Raw genomic sequence first — 18,860 nt, forward strand, 5'->3', positions numbered from 1 at the left:
TATCCAGGATAAAGGATAATCTAAATATATTACAAAACAATCCAGTTGTCATCAGTTTTTTGTAAAGCTGATAAATTATAACAGCTAAAGCAAAGCAAACATAGCTGTAGCTGCAAACAAAACAATGTCCTGTAGATAATTCAGGATGTGTAAACACGTCAAATCACAAAGAATTCCAACAGGAAGGCAAAAAAGTTCAGCTCTATATTCAATAATAATGCATTTGAAAGCAACATGGAACAAAATTAAAACATAAAGCCTCGTAATCATAAAGCGTTTAAAAGCTCATTCAATCAGATCCTTTAAAGCTATTATTAGAAGATATCTGGTCTAATGAACTTTTAATTTTATTTCACATTATTAAACACTACAAATATTTAATGATGATTATTCTTTTGAAGTAAATATCCATATCCAGTCATCATGTCCAAAGTCCTGTGACCATATTTTCTCTCTTCCGATAACTACTTCGTTGTTACACTGACGTAAGCAACATGTATGACCTCTGAAAGCTGTCTGTGTCCATTTCATTCAAACTTTGGCCTTTAAATACTGTATTTACGCACACAAAATTAATGAGCGGATAGCATGCCATTTTCTCTGATCAAATCCCTACAAAAGGGATTTTTCTAAAGCCCGTTGATCGCAACAACGTGCGCATAGCCAAAGCAGATAAAAAGAAAACAAGGCATCGAACACTCCAGACTGTATTGTGCAATTGTGTTTATGGTTAGCACCAAAGTGAATACTGGTTGTACATTCATTCATTCATTCATTTTCCAAACCGCTTATTCCAATTCAGGGTCGCGGGGAAGCTGGAGCCTATCCCAGCCGGCTTTGGGCGACAGGCAGGGTACACCCTGGACAGCTCGCCAGTCCATCGCAGGGACTGGTTGTACACATCTTAATTAATATGCATCTGCATGAATTGGCCTGTGATCTGGCAGGAATCTCATTTCACACATGCACAACAATTTTCAAGCATGCAGTCAGAGCTCATTTTGTATAATTAAAGGTAGCCAGTGTTGATTTTGCAAACATTCCTTTTTAATGAACCGTCTCATTGCTTTCAAAGTGACGGCAGGCAAGAAAACAGAAGCATTCACTACATCCTAAAGCATCATGAATGCCATCTTCAAAGGATATTTTGGATTAATCACAATGAAGACTATTAGTTTTACTGGAGGAACACAACTTTAAAAGCTGGATGAAAACAACCTGGTTTTGCACCTGACTTTAAGTTAATTAGCTGGATGCACAACAACATGCAGTCCGGAAGCAATGGGAGCCATCTGCAAACACCACCAGATAATGGACCTTATTCCTTCAGGAACTTCAGTACACACAATCATATACACACACAAATGCACGCACAGACACAAACAATCATCTCCTCCTCTAAAACGACCCATAACACAGCAATTCCACACATAAACTTGCGTGCGCACGCACGCACACACAAGCTCCCACAGCGATGCAGTGACTCAAACTTCCTGTGTGTGCATATATAGAAGTTGCTTCCTCTCGTGCACAGTTGCCAGGGTGATGAGCAGAGAAGTAAGAACACAAGAACACTGACAACAAAAACCAGTGACAAGACTTGCTGATTGGAAGCAGATTCACCCGCTCTCAGAGAGCAGACGGGATTATTATACATGAACAAAATAAGTCTCGTGTAGATGAGCCAACGCTCCCACCACTCATATACACCTGCACATGTTTGTGTACATGTTAACACTGTCCATGTGCACACTTATACATGCCTTGTTGATGAGGTGTTGCTGCTGTTGCTGTTGGAAAAGCTGCTTGTGCTTCTCCAGGAACTGCTGGTGCTGCTGCTGGACCACCAGTTGCTGCAGGGCCTGGGCCTGTCCACACGGCTGCTGGGGCAGAGGGGCAGACTGGGTTCTGCCTAGGGGACGGTGGCCCCGCACAAACTTGGAGACAGTGGGTGACGGTAGTGGTATTCCACCAAGACCAACTAGAACAAAAACATTGACATTGAGAGCACTGTTAGACGATAGGCTACAGCTGTCAACCACATAGATAATGTAAATTTATATACGTGTAAATAAAAAAATATGTGTATAATCAAATTATATTATTTAATTCTATATATATATATATAATACAATTTTTGGTAATATCAGGATGTGAAACGTCGTAAACTCCCTCGATTGATAAGAGATGTACTGCATATGTGTTGCTGAGACATAAAAAAGTGGATCAATAACATCAGGTGAGGCTTTTATGTTGTGCAGTTTTGTTCTTAAGGCTCTGAGCTTCGCATCAGTAATGGGTACAACAGTAAACCTAAAAGCCTCATCTTTGATTGAAAAGGTTTACAGGAATGCAGAAATAACCGTATCTCAATAAATACTATACAGGTATAAAAAGGTTCAATAATCTATCCATCATCTGTCCCTGCTTTGACCTGTTTGTTGGTTGCCGTGGAAACACCCTGGACAGATTGCCAGTCAATGAACAGCTAATAAAAAAGCATTAAATCATGCAAAACCAGGGACCTTTGGGAAAGTTAGAGTCACCAAGTAACTAAACACACATTTTTGGGCTGTGAGCAGATGTTAGAGCTGAAAATCCTTTAGATCAACTCGCAACCAGACATCAGTGATGCATATCGTAAGGATTTTAACCGTCTAAATCCTTGCAATATTACACTGGATGTTTATCATATTACCAATACCAATATCTGTGCATGTATTAATCATGCAAACGTGCAACGTAGGGTTCATGAAATGAGGGGAGTCCAACACCCGCCTCAAACTGGACGAGAGGACAAGAATGCAATGTAAATGTTGTGACTACTGACCCATCGGACCGTGGCTCTTCTCCAAGAGTACCATGTGTTGAAGGAGGGGGTTGTGACCAGCTGTGCCCCCACCGGCCCCCTCCCTCTCTAGTGCTGAAGATGCCAAATAGGAAGGCAGGTGGGCAGTGGGAAGAAAAGGGGGTGTCAGTGGAATGCCCTGCTGTAATGCAGGCAATGCCAGATGACTCTCGCCATCTTGGTGTCCCGATACCACCTACAATAGGGAGAGATCGAAATGCAGTGAAAAGAGAGAAAAAGAGTGAGGCAGACAGTCCGAGTGGGAGAAGGGTCAGATGTGACATGTGGGAAGTGAGATGGAGAAAGATGGAAAAAGACACGAAGGAACCGAATGCCAAAAAATCAGTTATACTGTACATTTGGAGACCTTTCCACGCCTTGCCAAATACGCAACCCGGTGACCGCTTCATCAACTATTATTCTCTTCGAGAAACTTACAGTGTGTTGGTTGTACTCACAGTGTTAGCAGGACCTGAAGCAGGCAGTCCTAAGGTGATGTTGGGCAGAGACGGTGAGGTGTAGAGAGAGAGCTGGCTGACTGAACCTTCCCTTGCAGCCAACCTCTGAAGCAAAGAGGCCTAAACACACACACACACACACAAGCACACACACACAGACAGACACACACAAACACACACGTCCAGTTATACAAAACGTTTGAGATTTGTATCAAACCATAATGAGAAATTTAAGGTCTCTTCTGGTCACATGCCATGTTCTTTACCTCTCCTGGGCTGCTACAAATTGGGACGCCATTCTCGCTTGGGATGTTACTGGAGCTGTTGTTTGGGGAACTGGGTCCTGAACCCGGTGCGCTGTTGCATGCAGACTCTGTAAAACGCACAACACAGAAATTAAAAGACAAATAGAAGAAGAAAAAAAAAACAGGGAAAAATGACTAATGAGGTTTCTGCAATGAAACGAATCATGTTTGATTTGTGAAACTTCTTTACATTTGATATATTCAAAAAAAATTCATGACTCACGTTTAATCAATCTTCCATTTAACATCACTACATCTATAACTCTGCTAGGCCAAATATATTTAATGTGATTTTATCTGGGACTATGTCACTGGAGCCCTTTTATTCTTCTGTTTTCATCATGTGATGTCACTCTCAAATTAAATCAATGAAATGAAAAATACTTTATTTCTCCCACAAAGAAATTTCATTGTTGTAGTACTTTTGTAAAATAAAATAAATAAATAGACGAGTAAATAAGTCAGTCAGTCGATTCATAGACTGTGTAAAAGCCACAGTGATGTTACCTATTGAAAATGTGAGAGTGCATGTTGCATGCTGGGACTGTCACAGAGAAGTGGAGAGGTCTGTTAGATAAATTAGTCCAACAGTGGGATGACTAAGAACCTGCAGACACTAAGATTTACCAGCCACTTAATAAAACCCAAAGAATTTACACATTTCAGCCTTAAAGGTGACATATGCAACTGTTGTGTGCAAGCCGGCACCATTTCACGAGGTATCAGCGATGGTCAGAATATGAAAGGCAAAGCAGCTCCATGTTTAAACGTGTATTTATAGCTGTATGTCAAGTATGCCCAAGCAGCTGATTTTAGAGGGTGAGATCAATGTACAGCCCCGTTTATCTATTTTGGACACAATTACCTTCAACAACCCTTAACGTACGGTATCAGTGTATCATAGGAGTATATGTCAGGTAGCTTACATTAGCACACACAGCTCAGACTACCACTCACCGAACTGATAAGAGACTACACAAAAGACAGATTTCTTTTCAAGTGCCTACAATCCCTTTTTCTGAAGTTTGATCACATACGATTGTTATTGCTGCCTCTTTTAGGGATTGTTTTGTTGCGAGTCATCCAGTGAACTGACAGAGGTTGGTAAAACTCTGCAGCATAATGATGAAAGGGAATGACGCATGTTTGTATTGTTTAATTAATGTGTTCTCGTGCAGTGCTCCGTTTAATTGCTAATGGGAATGTAGATTTTCAAACTTTTGACTGAAGAGGGAATGAATGGCAACACTAAGTCAGATTCGTGAATAGGGATATAAAACAAAGAGCTGGTAGTGTGTATATTTGCTAATGGAAATCACTATTGATTTTACTCCTGTATTCTGCGATACAACAAATGTGTAAGATTTCATTTTGAAACTGGCTGGATATAAAGACATAAAGACATGAAGACAAAGACATGAAGACATGGAGACATAAAGACATGAAGACATGGAGACATAAAGATAAAAAGACATGAAGACGTGAAGACATAAAGACAGACATAAAGACATGAAGACATGAAGACATAAAGACATAAAGAGATGAAGACATGAAGACATAAAGACCAAGATATAAAGACATAAAGACATAAAGTTATAAAGACATGAAGACATGAAGACAAAGATATAAAGACATAAAGACATAAAGACCAAGACATAAAGACAAAGACATAAAGACATGAAAACATAAAGACAAAGACATAAAGACATAAAGATAAAAAGACATAAAGACATAAAGATAAAAAGACATGAAAACGTGAAGACATAAAGACATGAAGACATGAAGACATAAAGACATAAAGATATAAAGACATGAAGACGTGAAGACATGAAGACATAAAGACAAATATATAAAGATATAAAGACATTAAGACATGAAGACATGAAGACATAAAGACATGAAGACATGAAGACATAAAGACCAAGACATAAAGACATAAAGACAAAGACATAAAGACAAAGACATAAAGACATAAAGACATGAAGACATAAAGATAAAAAGACATGAAGACGTGAAGACATAAAGACAGACATAAAGACATGAAGACATGAAGACATAAAGACAGACATAAAGACATGAAGACATGAAGACATAAAGTTATAAAGACATGAAGACATGAAGACATAAAGACAGACATAAAGACATGAAGACATAAAGACAAAGATATAAAGACATAAAGACATAAAGACCAAGACATAAAGACATAAAGATATAAAGACATGAAGACATAAAGACATGAAAACATGAAGACATAAAGACATAAAGATATAAAGACATGAACACATGAGGACATGAAGACATGGAGACATAAAGACATGAAGACATAAAGACATAAAGATAAAAAGACATGAAGACGTGAAGACATAAGGACAGACATAAAGACATGAAGACATGAAGACATAAAGATATAAAGAGATGAAGACATGAAGACATAAAGACCAAGACATAAAGACATAAAGACATAAAGTTATAAAGACATGAAGACATAAAGACAGACATAAAGACATAAAGATAAAAAGACATGAAGCCATAAAGACCAAGACATAAAGACATAAAGACAAAGATAAAAAGACATGAAGACATAAAGACAGACATGAAGACATGAAGACATAAAGACAGATATAAAGACATGAAGACATAGAGACATAGAGACATGAAGACATAAAGACATAAAGACATAAAGACATGAAGACATGAAGACATAGAGACATAGAGACATAAAGACATAAAGACATGAAGACATAGAGACATGAAGACATGAAGACATAAAGACAAAGACAAGAAGACATGAAGACATAAAGACAAAGACATGAAGACATAAAGTTATAAAGACATGAAGACATAAAGACAGACATAAATACATGAAGACATGAAGACATAAAGACATAAAGATATAAAGACATAAAGACATAAAGACATAAAGATATAAAGACATGAAGACATAAAGACATGAAAACACGAAGACATAAAGACATAAAGACATGAACACATGAGGACATGAAGACATGGAGACATAAAGACATGAAGACATAAAGACCAAGACATAAAGACATAAAGACAAAGACATAAACCCATGAAGACATGAAGACATAAAGACTTAAAGATAAAAAGACATGAAGACGTGAAGACATAAGGACAGACATAAAGACATGAAGACATGAAGACATGAAGACATAAAGACATAGACATGAAGACATAAAGACAGACATAAAGACATGAAGACATGAAGACATAAAGACATAAAGATATAAAGACATGAAGACATAAAGACCAAGACATAAAGACATAAAGATATAAAGACATGAAGACATAAAGACATGAAAACATGAAGACATAAAGACATGAAGATATAAAGACATGAACACATGAGGACATGAAGACATGGAGACATAAAGATATGAAGACATGAAGACATAAAGACCAAGACATAAAGACATAAAGACAAAGACATAAAGACATAAAGACATGAAGACATAAAGATAAAAAGACATGAAGACGTGAAGACATAAGGACAGACATAAAGACATGAAGACATAAAGATATAAAGAGATGAAGACATGAAGACATAAAGACCAAGACATAAAGACATAAAGTTATAAAGACATGAAGACATGAAGACATAAAGACATGAAGACATGAAGACATAAAGATATAAAGACATGAAGACATAAAGACCAAGACATAAAGACAAAGACAAAGATAAAAAGACATGAAGACATAAAGACAGACATGAAGACATGAAGACATAAAGACAGACATAAAGACATGAAGACATGAAGACATAAAGACATAAAGATATAAAGACATGAAGACATAAAGACCAAGACATAAAGACATAAAGATATAAAGACATGAAGACATAAAGACATGAAAACATGAAGACATAAAGACATGAAGATATAAAGACATGAACACATGAGGACATGAAGACATGGAGACATAAAGATATGAAGACATGAAGACATAAAGACCAAGACATAAAGACATAAAGACAAAGACATAAAGACATAAAGACATAAAGACATGAAGACATAAAGATAAAAAGACATGAAGACGTGAAGACATAAGGACAGACATAAAGACATGAAGACATAAAGATATAAAGAGATGAAGACATGAAGACATAAAGACCAAGACATAAAGACATAAAGTTATAAAGACATGAAGACATAAAGACAGACATAAAGACATAAAGATAAAAAGACATGAAGCCATAAAGACCAAGACATAAAGACATAAAGACAAAGATAAAAAGACATGAAGACATAAAGACAGACATGAAGACATGAAGACATAAAGACAGATATAAAGACATGAAGACATAGAGACATAGAGACATGAAGACATAAAGACATAAAGACATGAAGACATGAAGACATAGAGACATAGAGACATAAAGACATAAAGACATGAAGACATAGAGACATGAAGACATGAAGACATAAAGACAAAGACAAGAAGACATGAAGACATAAAGACAAAGACATGAAGACATAAAGTTATAAAGACATGAAGACATAAAGACAGACATAAATACATGAAGACATGAAGACATAAAGACATAAAGATATAAAGACATAAAGACATAAAGACATAAAGATATAAAGACATGAAGACATAAAGACATGAAAACACGAAGACATAAAGACATAAAGACATGAACACATGAGGACATGAAGACATGGAGACATAAAGACATGAAGACATAAAGACCAAGACATAAAGACATAAAGACAAAGACATAAACCCATGAAGACATGAAGACATAAAGACTTAAAGATAAAAAGACATGAAGACGTGAAGACATAAGGACAGACATAAAGACATGAAGACATGAAGACATAAAGATATAAAGAGATGAAGACATGAAGACATAAAGACCAAGACATAAAGACATAAAGTTATAAAGACATGAAGACATGAAGACATAAAGACAGACATAAAGACATGAAGACATGAAGACATAAAGATATAAAGACATGAAGACATAAAGACCAAGAAATAAAGACAAAGACAAAGATAAAAAGACATGAAGACATAAAGACAGACATGAAGACATGAAGACATAAAGACAGACATAAAGACATGAAGACATGAAGACATAAAGACATAAAGATATAAAGACATGAAGACATAAAGACCAAGACATAAAAACATAAAGATATAAAGACATGAAGACATAAAGACATGAAAACATGAAGACATAAAGACATGAAGATATAAAGACATGAACACATGAGGACATGAAGACATGGAGACATAAAGATATGAAGACATGAAGACATAAAGACCAAGACATAAAGACATAAAGACAAAGACATAAAGACATAAAGACATGAAGACATAAAGATAAAAAGACATGAAGACGTGAAGACATAAGGACAGACATAAAGACATGAAGACATAAAGATATAAAGAGATGAAGACATGAAGACATAAAGACCAAGACATAAAGACATAAAGTTATAAAGACATGAAGACATAAAGACAGACATAAAGACATGAAGACATAAAGACATAAAGATATAAAGACATGAAGACATAAAGACCAAGACAAAGACAAAGACAATGATAAAAAGACATGAAGACATAAAGACAGACATGAAGACATGAAGACATAAAGACATAAAGACAGATATAAAGACATGAAGACATAAAGACATGAAGACATAGAGACATAGAGACATGAAGACATAAAGACATGAAGACATAGAGACATAGAGACATGAAGACATGAAGACAAAGACAAGAAGACATGAAGACATAAAGACAAAGACATGAAGACATGAAGACATAAAGACAGACATAAAGACATAAAGACATGTAGACATAGACATAGAGACATGAAGACGTGAAGACATGAAGACATAAAGACATAGACATGAAGACATAAAGACATAGACATGAAGACATAGAGACATAAAGACATGAAGACATAAAGACATGAAGACATAGAGACATAGAGACATGAAGACATGAAGACATAGAGACATAAAGATATAGAGACATGAAGACATAGAGACATAGAGACATGAAGACATGAAGACATAAAGACATAAAGACATGAAGACATAGAGACAGAGACATAGAGACATAAAGACATAAAGACATGAAGACATGAAGACAGAGACATCAAGACATGAAGACATAAAGACAAAGACATAAAGACATAGACATGAAGACATAAAGACATAGACATGAAGACATAGAGACATAAAGACATGAAGACATAAAGACATAAAGACATGAAGACATAGAGACATAGAGACATGAAGACATGAAGACATAGAGACATAAAGATATAGAGACATGAAGACATAGAGACATAGAGACATGAAGACATGAAGACATAAAGACATGAAGACATGAAGACATAAAGACAGACATAAAGACATGAAGACATAAAGACATAAAGATATAAAGACATGAAGACATAAAGACCAAGACAAAGACAAAGACAATGATAAAAAGACATGAAGACATAAAGACAGACATGAAGACATGAAGACATAAAGACATAAAGACAGATATAAAGACATGAAGACATAAAGACATGAAGACATAGAGACATAGAGACATGAAGACATAAAGACATGAAGACATGAAGACAAAGACAAGAAGACATGAAGACATAAAGACAAAGACATGAAGACATAAAGACAGACATAAAGACATAAAGACATAGACATGAAGACATAGAGACATAAAGACATGAAGACATAAAGACATGAAGACATAGAGACATAGAGACATGAAGACATGAAGACATAAAGACATAGACATGAAGACATAAAGACATAGACATGAAGACATAGAGACATAAAGACATGAAGACATAAAGACATGAAGACATAGAGACATAGAGACATGAAGACATGAAGACATAGAGACATAAAGATATAGAGACATGAAGACATAGAGACATAGAGACATGAAGACGTGAAGACATAAAGACATAAAGACATGAAGACATAGAGACAGAGACATAGAGACATGAAGACATAAAGACATGAAGACATGAAGACAGAGACATCAAGACATGAAGACATAAAGACAAAGACATAAAGACATAGACATGAAGACACAGAGACATAAAGATATAGAGACATGAAGACATAGAGACATAGAGACATGAAGACATGAAGACATAAAGACATGAAGACAGAGACAGAGACATAGAGACATAAAGACATAAAGACATGAAGACATGAAGACATGAAGACAGAGACATCAAGACATGAAGACATAAAGACAAAGACATAAAGACATAGACATGAAGACACAGAGACATAAAGACATGAAGACAAAGATGTAAAGACATGAAGACATAAACACAGAGAAGATGTTTGTTTCTACTCTGAGCTGAGAGTATGTCCCAATATTACCCTTCAAATTTGAGTGGTGTTTTAACAACCTGCATTAGACAAAAGTGCAGAAAATCTCTTAGGTAGGGGTGGGAAATTGGAATCGAAAAATAAAAAATCTGGAAATTTTTTTGTTAAAAAAAAAAACAAAACAAAAAAAAAAAAAGAACGCTTTTTGTTTAAATAAATAATCCATTATAAAATTTTTGTCATTCTTATTATTTATTGAACTTTTTACTTGTCTTCTTGGGCATTATAGCAGCAGAAGGATGATTTGGCGACTGTGGTGTTTTTTCCTAATTGAAGAAAAATCACAAAAAATGACTGACAAAAAAAGATTTGTTTATTTGTTTTGTTTTTAATCTACAAAAATTAGCTATTGTGAGAATCGTAATTTAAATCGAATCAGCACCCAACAAGTTGGAATTGAATTGAATCGGGACAAAAGCATATCATCACAGCTCTACTCTCAAGCACAAGCAAGTGACTTATTTTCATCATAATGTGTCTTCTTTCTCACTTTTTAAAAGAAGTAGAGTTTGGATAGACAAGAAGATAAATGTTTTTAAGTAACACAAACATCCAGTTTTAACATGTGGGTTTACAAGAGCTGTCCAGCAACTTTTACAGAAGTGTTCGTGGCAACAAATCAGCTTTGGCTTTACTACTCAGCCCAGGACGCTGCTAACAGGTGCACTCACCAGCCACGTCTAGCGATCGCTTCTTGGCACTGCTGATGGCTCCATCCTTCCTGCGGAGCAGAGGGCTGCTGCGACGCTCTGTCACCTTCTGCTTTAGCCGAGACCGCAGCTTCAGGTTGGGCTCGGACGCTGATGAGACACAAACGGGAACAGTTTCATGTTAAAATGAGGCAAAGCTCGAGAACGAGACAAAAACAAAAAAAATAAAACCTGAAAAGTGATAAATGTGTTGTAAATTACTGATTATGTCTTTAGTTCAGTAACACATGAGCCGGATGAATGAGTTGAGAGAGCAATGCTGTGCCTGATTAAGCATCTGATTTCCAACTGAGACACTAATTCTAACAACATGAATATATTTGCAGGTGCCTGATGAATGCTTTAAAAAGATCACAGCTCCCATTTGTAGTCGACTGCCAGGATCACAGAAGAAGTTGCTTATTTGTTATTGAGCTTCTCCCTATAGGCCACTGTGTGTGTGTGTGTGTGTGTGTGTGTGTGTGTGTGTGTGACAGATCCTGGAGGACAGGTTTACTATTTCTTCAGACATGGGAAAGTAACACAGGAACATGGGAAGCAGCCAGCAGGCAGACTGCTTCCTGATGTTGCTGTTTTACTGGTGATGAAAAACGTCTGGAAACGACGGCAGCAGGGATCATTAGGAAAGATTGCGTTATATGTTTATGGTAAAGACTTCTTGATCTAAGCTCATAAACAGATGTTCCTGCTCTGGATTTGTTGCGGCTGCCGTTCGCTGCATGCAAGCGGCGGGCAAATCACGAATCTTTGCATGTGAACGGTGTCTGGGACGCGGCCCGAACTTTTCTAGACAATCACCCTCACGCGGGCGGTTTGAACTCCTCCTCTGCAGGCTTCCCTTTCGCTAAGACAGTTAAAGCTGGATGGTTGACCCGCAGCTGACCCAATGCTCGTCCCATGACCTCGTATCAAACAGACTATGCAACATTCATTAGCCTCAGAGCAGGCAATGGGGTATTTTGGTACAGTCAAGTGGAAGCAATTGATTCTTTGTGCATAGTGTGGTGGAAAATACTCTGGTCTTGAGAAGTTGTAATACATTTATGAGTCAACTGTCTTCTTACAATGAACATTTTATTATAAACTAATACAAGCACACGCTGGAGCTTGGAGAGAGAACTCTCTCTCCAGATGCTGAAGTAACACCCGATTATAAACCATGCTTAACTCCTCCTAGTTGCTGAGCACACCATATGAAACAATCATTATCTCTTATTTAAGACTAAACTGAACTCACTAAGCATCAATCACTCACTATATTACTTTATTACCTTTAACCTCTAACCTTTAGACAACTGGTCAACCAAGCAGTTGACAAAAACCGATGCCCTGCAGGAAACTCTTCCTGTCTCAGACTTTGTCTGCACATTCCAGACAAGGATCATATGACTTAAAGAAAGCTTTGTGCATAGATACAAAACACAGCAGGATCACAGCAAATCAATGCATATATGTCTAATACTTAATTCAAACCAAACTCATAACAATTTTCCCCAACACTCTCCCTCCTCTTGGTCCTACAGGACCAACAATAAGAAGAGAAATTGTTATCAGAACGCAAAAGTACATACAGAAGACAACATTCTCAAAACATCAGGAGCCTCATGCCTGTCGGGTTTTAAAAGAATCTTTCAGAAATTACAATAGTGAGGAGCCATTCACTTCAGCTTCACACTGATCTTGCTTGAGAGCGAAGGCTGGTCTTCAGGTGTGAGAGTAGACTATCTCACTTACCCACGCAACCACAGGGATTATTCTGCCCTTTGTTGGGTGGTGCGTTATTCTTCTGTAATTTCAGACTGAAGAGCTTCAGGAGGTTCAAGCAATCTGTAGTGCCAAGCAGCTCACTCTGCGACCTTTACCGCTGTCTGGGTCGTCAGGAAAACCTGAAATGGCCTAAACCATCGATGTTGGTTCCAGCGCTGATGTTTAAAGCTTCTTATCAGGACAAAATCTCCAGGCTGAAGTGAATAGAGCTGCGTAGATGCTGATTCATGAAGGGCAGCTTTCACCTGTGTGCAAATGCCTGAAAAGGGTTCTTATGAGGTTAGGACAATATGTTAAAACATTACTTTCACACAGAGCTGTGTCTGAACAGGCAGTCTTGGAAGGAACCATGCCCACTTGGGTGAGGGTCCTGCAAAAAGAATCACAAAAAAGCCCATGTTTCCATGTTACGCATGCGCATGTACATCAGAACCAGAAAAAGTACTTTTGGTCCAAGGAAGACCTGAAAAGAGAGCCAGAAGGAAATTTCCCCGTCTGCAACCTGTGGGAGGAAAACATTCAGGAAAATGGCATCCAGAAAGTCATTCATAAGAGAGCGCCAAAACATGGACTTGTTTTCAGCTAAAGAGTAAGCTCAAGTAACGAGAACTGAGACGGGAGAGCTGCAGCCTCCACCGCGTCACAGTCAGAGCAAACAGCATCAAAAGGAAAATCAAGTCAGGGTCAACTAGAGGTCGGTCAGGGGCCAGGCCTGGGGGGTGCAGAGGATAGTCAGTTTCAGCTAAACAGTCATGGAGTAAAACATGAACAATACAAAGCAACAGTTAGGGCCACTCATTTATCTGGTAGGTAATCATTCAAAGTAACCAAATTCATTTAATTACTTATTGCAAAGTTCCTATCAGGTCGTCTCATCTTAACCAACAACCAGAAAAAATCCTCTAGTACTGCATAGCAGAACATGTGTCAAACTGGACTCCCAGCAGTCTGACCAACACTTATCCATGCTGGAAATTTCCTTTCTGATTTACTGCTCGTGTTGTTTATGTCATGTCTGCTAAATGACAGAAGCAGAACCACACTGAAGAATCTCTGCATATATTAAATAAAGCTCATTCAGAACTGTTGATTTAATCTCTCTCAGACTCCAACAGACCCATTCAGGAGCAACACACACAAAACTGAGATCATAATAAGACTGGCTTTCTATTCCAAATATATTGTAAACATAAGCATAAGCATAAAGCAACAAGATGTAAACCCATCTTTAACAGCTGGACTTCAGGTACTGAACAGCCAGAGACCTTCAGGTCATAATAAAGCTGTTTGTTTTCTATCTACATTTGAACTTAAGCAGCATTTAGAAACAAACTTCTAATACTGATGGCAAAACTGTCCACATCCACAACAACACGACACACGCATGTACGTGCACACACTCACAGCAGCACTTCTTCCTTAATGATTTTAATGCAAACGTGTGTAACAGAAAAGGCCAAGGCTAACGGTTTAGCATAGTTAGCTTAACTTTGGAAGTATCAATACTGTTCAAATAATCTGCCTCATATTCATGTTAATTTTGAGGACATACAGGGCTTAAATGACTTGTTTGTTTACTTATTAAGCGTGTTAACTAAGAGACTGGTCTGTTTACTGGCAGCCATCGCAAGAGTTGGTTCTACTCTTTAAACAAAAATCATCTGATGTGTATTTTAACCACTGAGCATATCTGCTTTAATTCAAAATAATGAATTCAGATTAGGGATAAAACACCAGCTGTCAGCAAATAAAACACGGAGATTGTTGTACTTGTGTTGCATTCACTGAAGTCGGGAAATTACAAAACTACCTTCTTATTTAATGTCATATAGCGGCTTATTTTTTCTCTTTTGACATCTATTCTGTCTCAAACATTAAAAACTTAGTATTCATCACTTTTTTTTTTTTTTTTTTTATAAGGCACAGCGTGCCAGAAGTTGACTTGTCTGTATAAACTGTTCAGCTTCCCTGCAGCAGAGCAGAGATGTCTGTGTCATTGTTCAGTTGCAGAAGTCTGCAGGAGTGCAAAATTTTATGCATGCTCATAAATGTGGTATAAAGCTAAGCAGAAACAGTGAGTAAATGTTTGGTTGTAGGGCCTCATTCCTTGGCCTGGTCTTGTGGATAATCATTCAGCTCGTATCACTCGATCTGCTCAGGAGTCAGACGCGCCACAGCCACCATGCTCTCCTCCAATCAGCATACAATCAGAAATTCATGCCAGGAAGTGCCCGACACATGTTCATCAAAGCTTCCTGGTAGATAAATCAGATTCATATGTGTAATTAATTAAGAGTAACATGTAAAGGATCAGAAAGTAGGCAAAAGTTCAAGGAAGGAGATCCAGGTTTTCCACAGAGAACTGAGTGAACCGAACAGTCTTTCTGACAGAATCAGGGTGCAGCTTATTCCAGAAAACATCATCTGATTCTGTAGTCGGGGTGGGATTTGTGCTGCCTGCCGGCCACATTCGTTAGTCTTTTACTTCCAGAAAATTCCACAACTGAAACACAGTCTGAGGACAAGGAGGATCCATCACCTCCAGAGGTCAAAGGTGAAAATCCAGCTCACATGTCCACCATAGGAGCCATATCCACACTGTTCACAGTCACAACCAACAGGGCTCTGCCAGACCCTCTGGTTCTGGGATCTCCAGGCCATCAGCAGCGGCCGGGTCCATGCAGCCACATCTGCATATCAGGTTCTGCTCCAGGACTCAGAGCTGACACAGAAGGGAGGTGGAATGATGCTTTAGGTTGTAGGGACCGTTTCTGCTCCAGTCTCCTGACTGACCACGCATGACACCCAGAACTCTACGGTGACCCGGATCAAGAACTCACTCTCCCCCAGCCCCTCCTCTGAATCCCCTCAGGCAGGATAGACATTTGAGGTCCCTGTGGACCAAGCTGCATGCTGACAAGGGTTTAGAAGGGAAAGCTGCAATGTGTCCAACACCATACAGCAGACGAGCTTTTGAGACTGAACCATTTGGTCATGTGGTGTATTTTCTTCTCCAGTAAGGGGAAAATAAAGATCATAGCCTCATAATTATAATAGTTTTCTTCTGAATCCTGTGGCAAACATATTATGTGGACCATGTTCTGTGCTGTGAACATCATGTAACTTGAACATTACATTGTAATTGTGTGTGTGAGACTATATTATCAGTGGATTCATAACTCAGTTCTCTCCTGGGAAAGCTGAACATGATCTTGCTAAGAAGATACACTTGTTCTGAGAACTTCTCTTCTTGTCGTTAGCTCACATTTAGCTAAAGTGAACTTATTGCAAGGGAAATTTACTCTAGCACGTTGGTTCACCATTCCTATTTTAAGGTCAAGAATTTTCTCTTTTTCCTAACATTATGCTTAGTTTCAGCATCCTTTAGCTGCATTATTTATTTCCAGTTTATCTAAATTTATTTAGACATGCTAGGCATAAATTTATAATAGCAGTAGTAAAGGAATAAAAATCACCTTATGAATGTCTGAAAGGGAACAGACAGAAACCTAAGCTTATTGCCTACACAATGTATAGTAATTTAACAGAATAAGTTCCTAATACTATAAATCACATCTCTCACATTTCTGATTTTTCATTCTTAATATGTTGTTGCTCTTTAAAATGTTCTCAGGTGATAATAAAGAATACTTTTCCTTAGGAAAAGGGTTTCCACATTCATACAGGGAGTGGCTTTTATGCTCTTATAAAAGCTTTAGGAAGAAAAGCACAAGCAGCTATTTTACACAGGATTTATATGTTTGTTTCTGCCTAACATGCTATGACATCATCTCCTTCAGTGAGCAGAAGGCATTTAATGAACACACTCTTTTCCTCACTTCCTTCTCTCATACATTTTTTGTTGTTTGTTTTTTTTCTTTTTTCTTTTTTTTTTTCTTACTGCAGTAAATTAGATTTTACACAAACAATTCACTTCAACAGTTGGATGAATGCATGTGAATGGGTCGTGCCCCCACGTTTGTCTACCCCCACACAAGCTTCTAGGCTCTCCTGCGAGAGTCCGGTGTGGCTTCACAAGACGTGGTTTTAATTCTCCACACAATCAGTCCAATCAAGTTTAACACAGGAAATTTTACACAACCACCCCAGTTTCCCCTCACATGAAGACAGAGATTTCAACTTCTTAATGGTGCTGTACATCAACCTCCTACTGCAAAGGAACTAGTTCTGTTTCCAGCGGATGTACACAGAGGGTCAATCCCACACCTTTGTAGAATTATCAGGCAAAATTCTCAATGTCTCCAGAAACCAGCCCACACAGTCTCTTCTCTGTTCCTCCTCACTCAAGATGGCTTTCCTCTCAGTCTTCTAACTCAAGGTTGGCCTGGTCTTGCTTCTCGAGCTCACAGGACTTACTGACTAATTTACTGGTCTCGGTCTTGTAACTCACAAGATTTACTGGTCTGGTCTTGCTACGTCTAGCTCACAGCACTTACGACTTGGTCTTGTTACTCACGATTTTTAACTTAAACTTTAACTTAAACTTAACTTAAACTCACAGGATTTTATTTATGACGTCAACCTGATCTCATCTTAAGTTATTCTCTTATCCCTTGAGTTATTCTTTCGATGAGGAGGTGAGGAGGAGAATCCCTGTCACAATGAGAATAATGAAGACAATTGACCACAAAACAGAAAAATATTGTGATTATTAATTAAAATATTGATTATTAATTTGTGATAAATTTCTAGTAATGTTTGACTCCAGTTTGAGTCTGAAAATTAATGTAAATTTAGAATAACACTTCTCACCATTGTCTTTTCACACTGGTTCAGAAGGAGTCCTGGCGTAGTCGACCACGGGTGGGAGAAAGACGTCCTGTCCTCTGAAATTCTCTAATTGAGGTTCTTAGGATGAATCTGTGGATTCAGGTGGCCAACCCGTCTATCCCCAACCTGGGCGGACTGACGCAGGATCCCGAGACGAGCCCCCAAAAACTGTGGTGGAAAATACTCTGGTCTTGAGAAGTTGTAATACATTTATGAGTCAACTGTCTTCTTACAATGAACATTTTATTATAAACTAATACAAGCACACGCTGGAGCTTGGAGAGAGAACTCTCTCTCCAGATGCTGAAGTAACACCCGATTATAAACCATGCTTAACTCCTCCTAGTTGCTGAGCACACCATATGAAACAATCATTATCTCTTATTTAAGACTAAACTGAACTCACTAAGCATCAATCACTCACTATATTACTTTATTACCTTTAACCTCTAACCTTTAGACAACTGGTCAACCAAGCAGTTGACAAAAACCGATGCCCTGCAGGAAACTCTTCCTGTCTCAGACTTTGTCTGCACATTCCAGACAAGGATCATATGACTTAAAGAAAGCTTTGTGCATAGATACAA

The 18,860-nt window shown here is 37.8% G+C and overlaps 1 protein-coding gene across 1 annotated transcript in view; it reads right to left on the reverse strand.

Annotated features, from left to right (window-relative positions):
• Nucleotides 1–18,860, reverse strand: part of hdac4 (histone deacetylase 4) — a gene marked incomplete at both ends in the record, with an annotated part of 81,328 nt that overhangs the window by 35,770 nt on the left and 26,698 nt on the right. The window contains 5 exons of the mRNA XM_079254763.1: nucleotides 1,764–1,981; nucleotides 2,831–3,044; nucleotides 3,307–3,426; nucleotides 3,573–3,679; nucleotides 11,677–11,805. Coding sequence (XP_079110889.1) covers nucleotides 1,764–1,981; nucleotides 2,831–3,044; nucleotides 3,307–3,426; nucleotides 3,573–3,679; nucleotides 11,677–11,805 — 788 coding nt within the window. The remainder of the gene's footprint in view (nucleotides 1–1,763; nucleotides 1,982–2,830; nucleotides 3,045–3,306; nucleotides 3,427–3,572; nucleotides 3,680–11,676; nucleotides 11,806–18,860) is intronic.

This window comes from Telmatherina bonti (genome assembly GCF_933228915.1).
Source record: "Telmatherina bonti genome assembly, chromosome: 15".
NCBI classification, from domain to species: Eukaryota; Metazoa; Chordata; class Actinopteri; order Atheriniformes; family Telmatherinidae; genus Telmatherina; species Telmatherina bonti.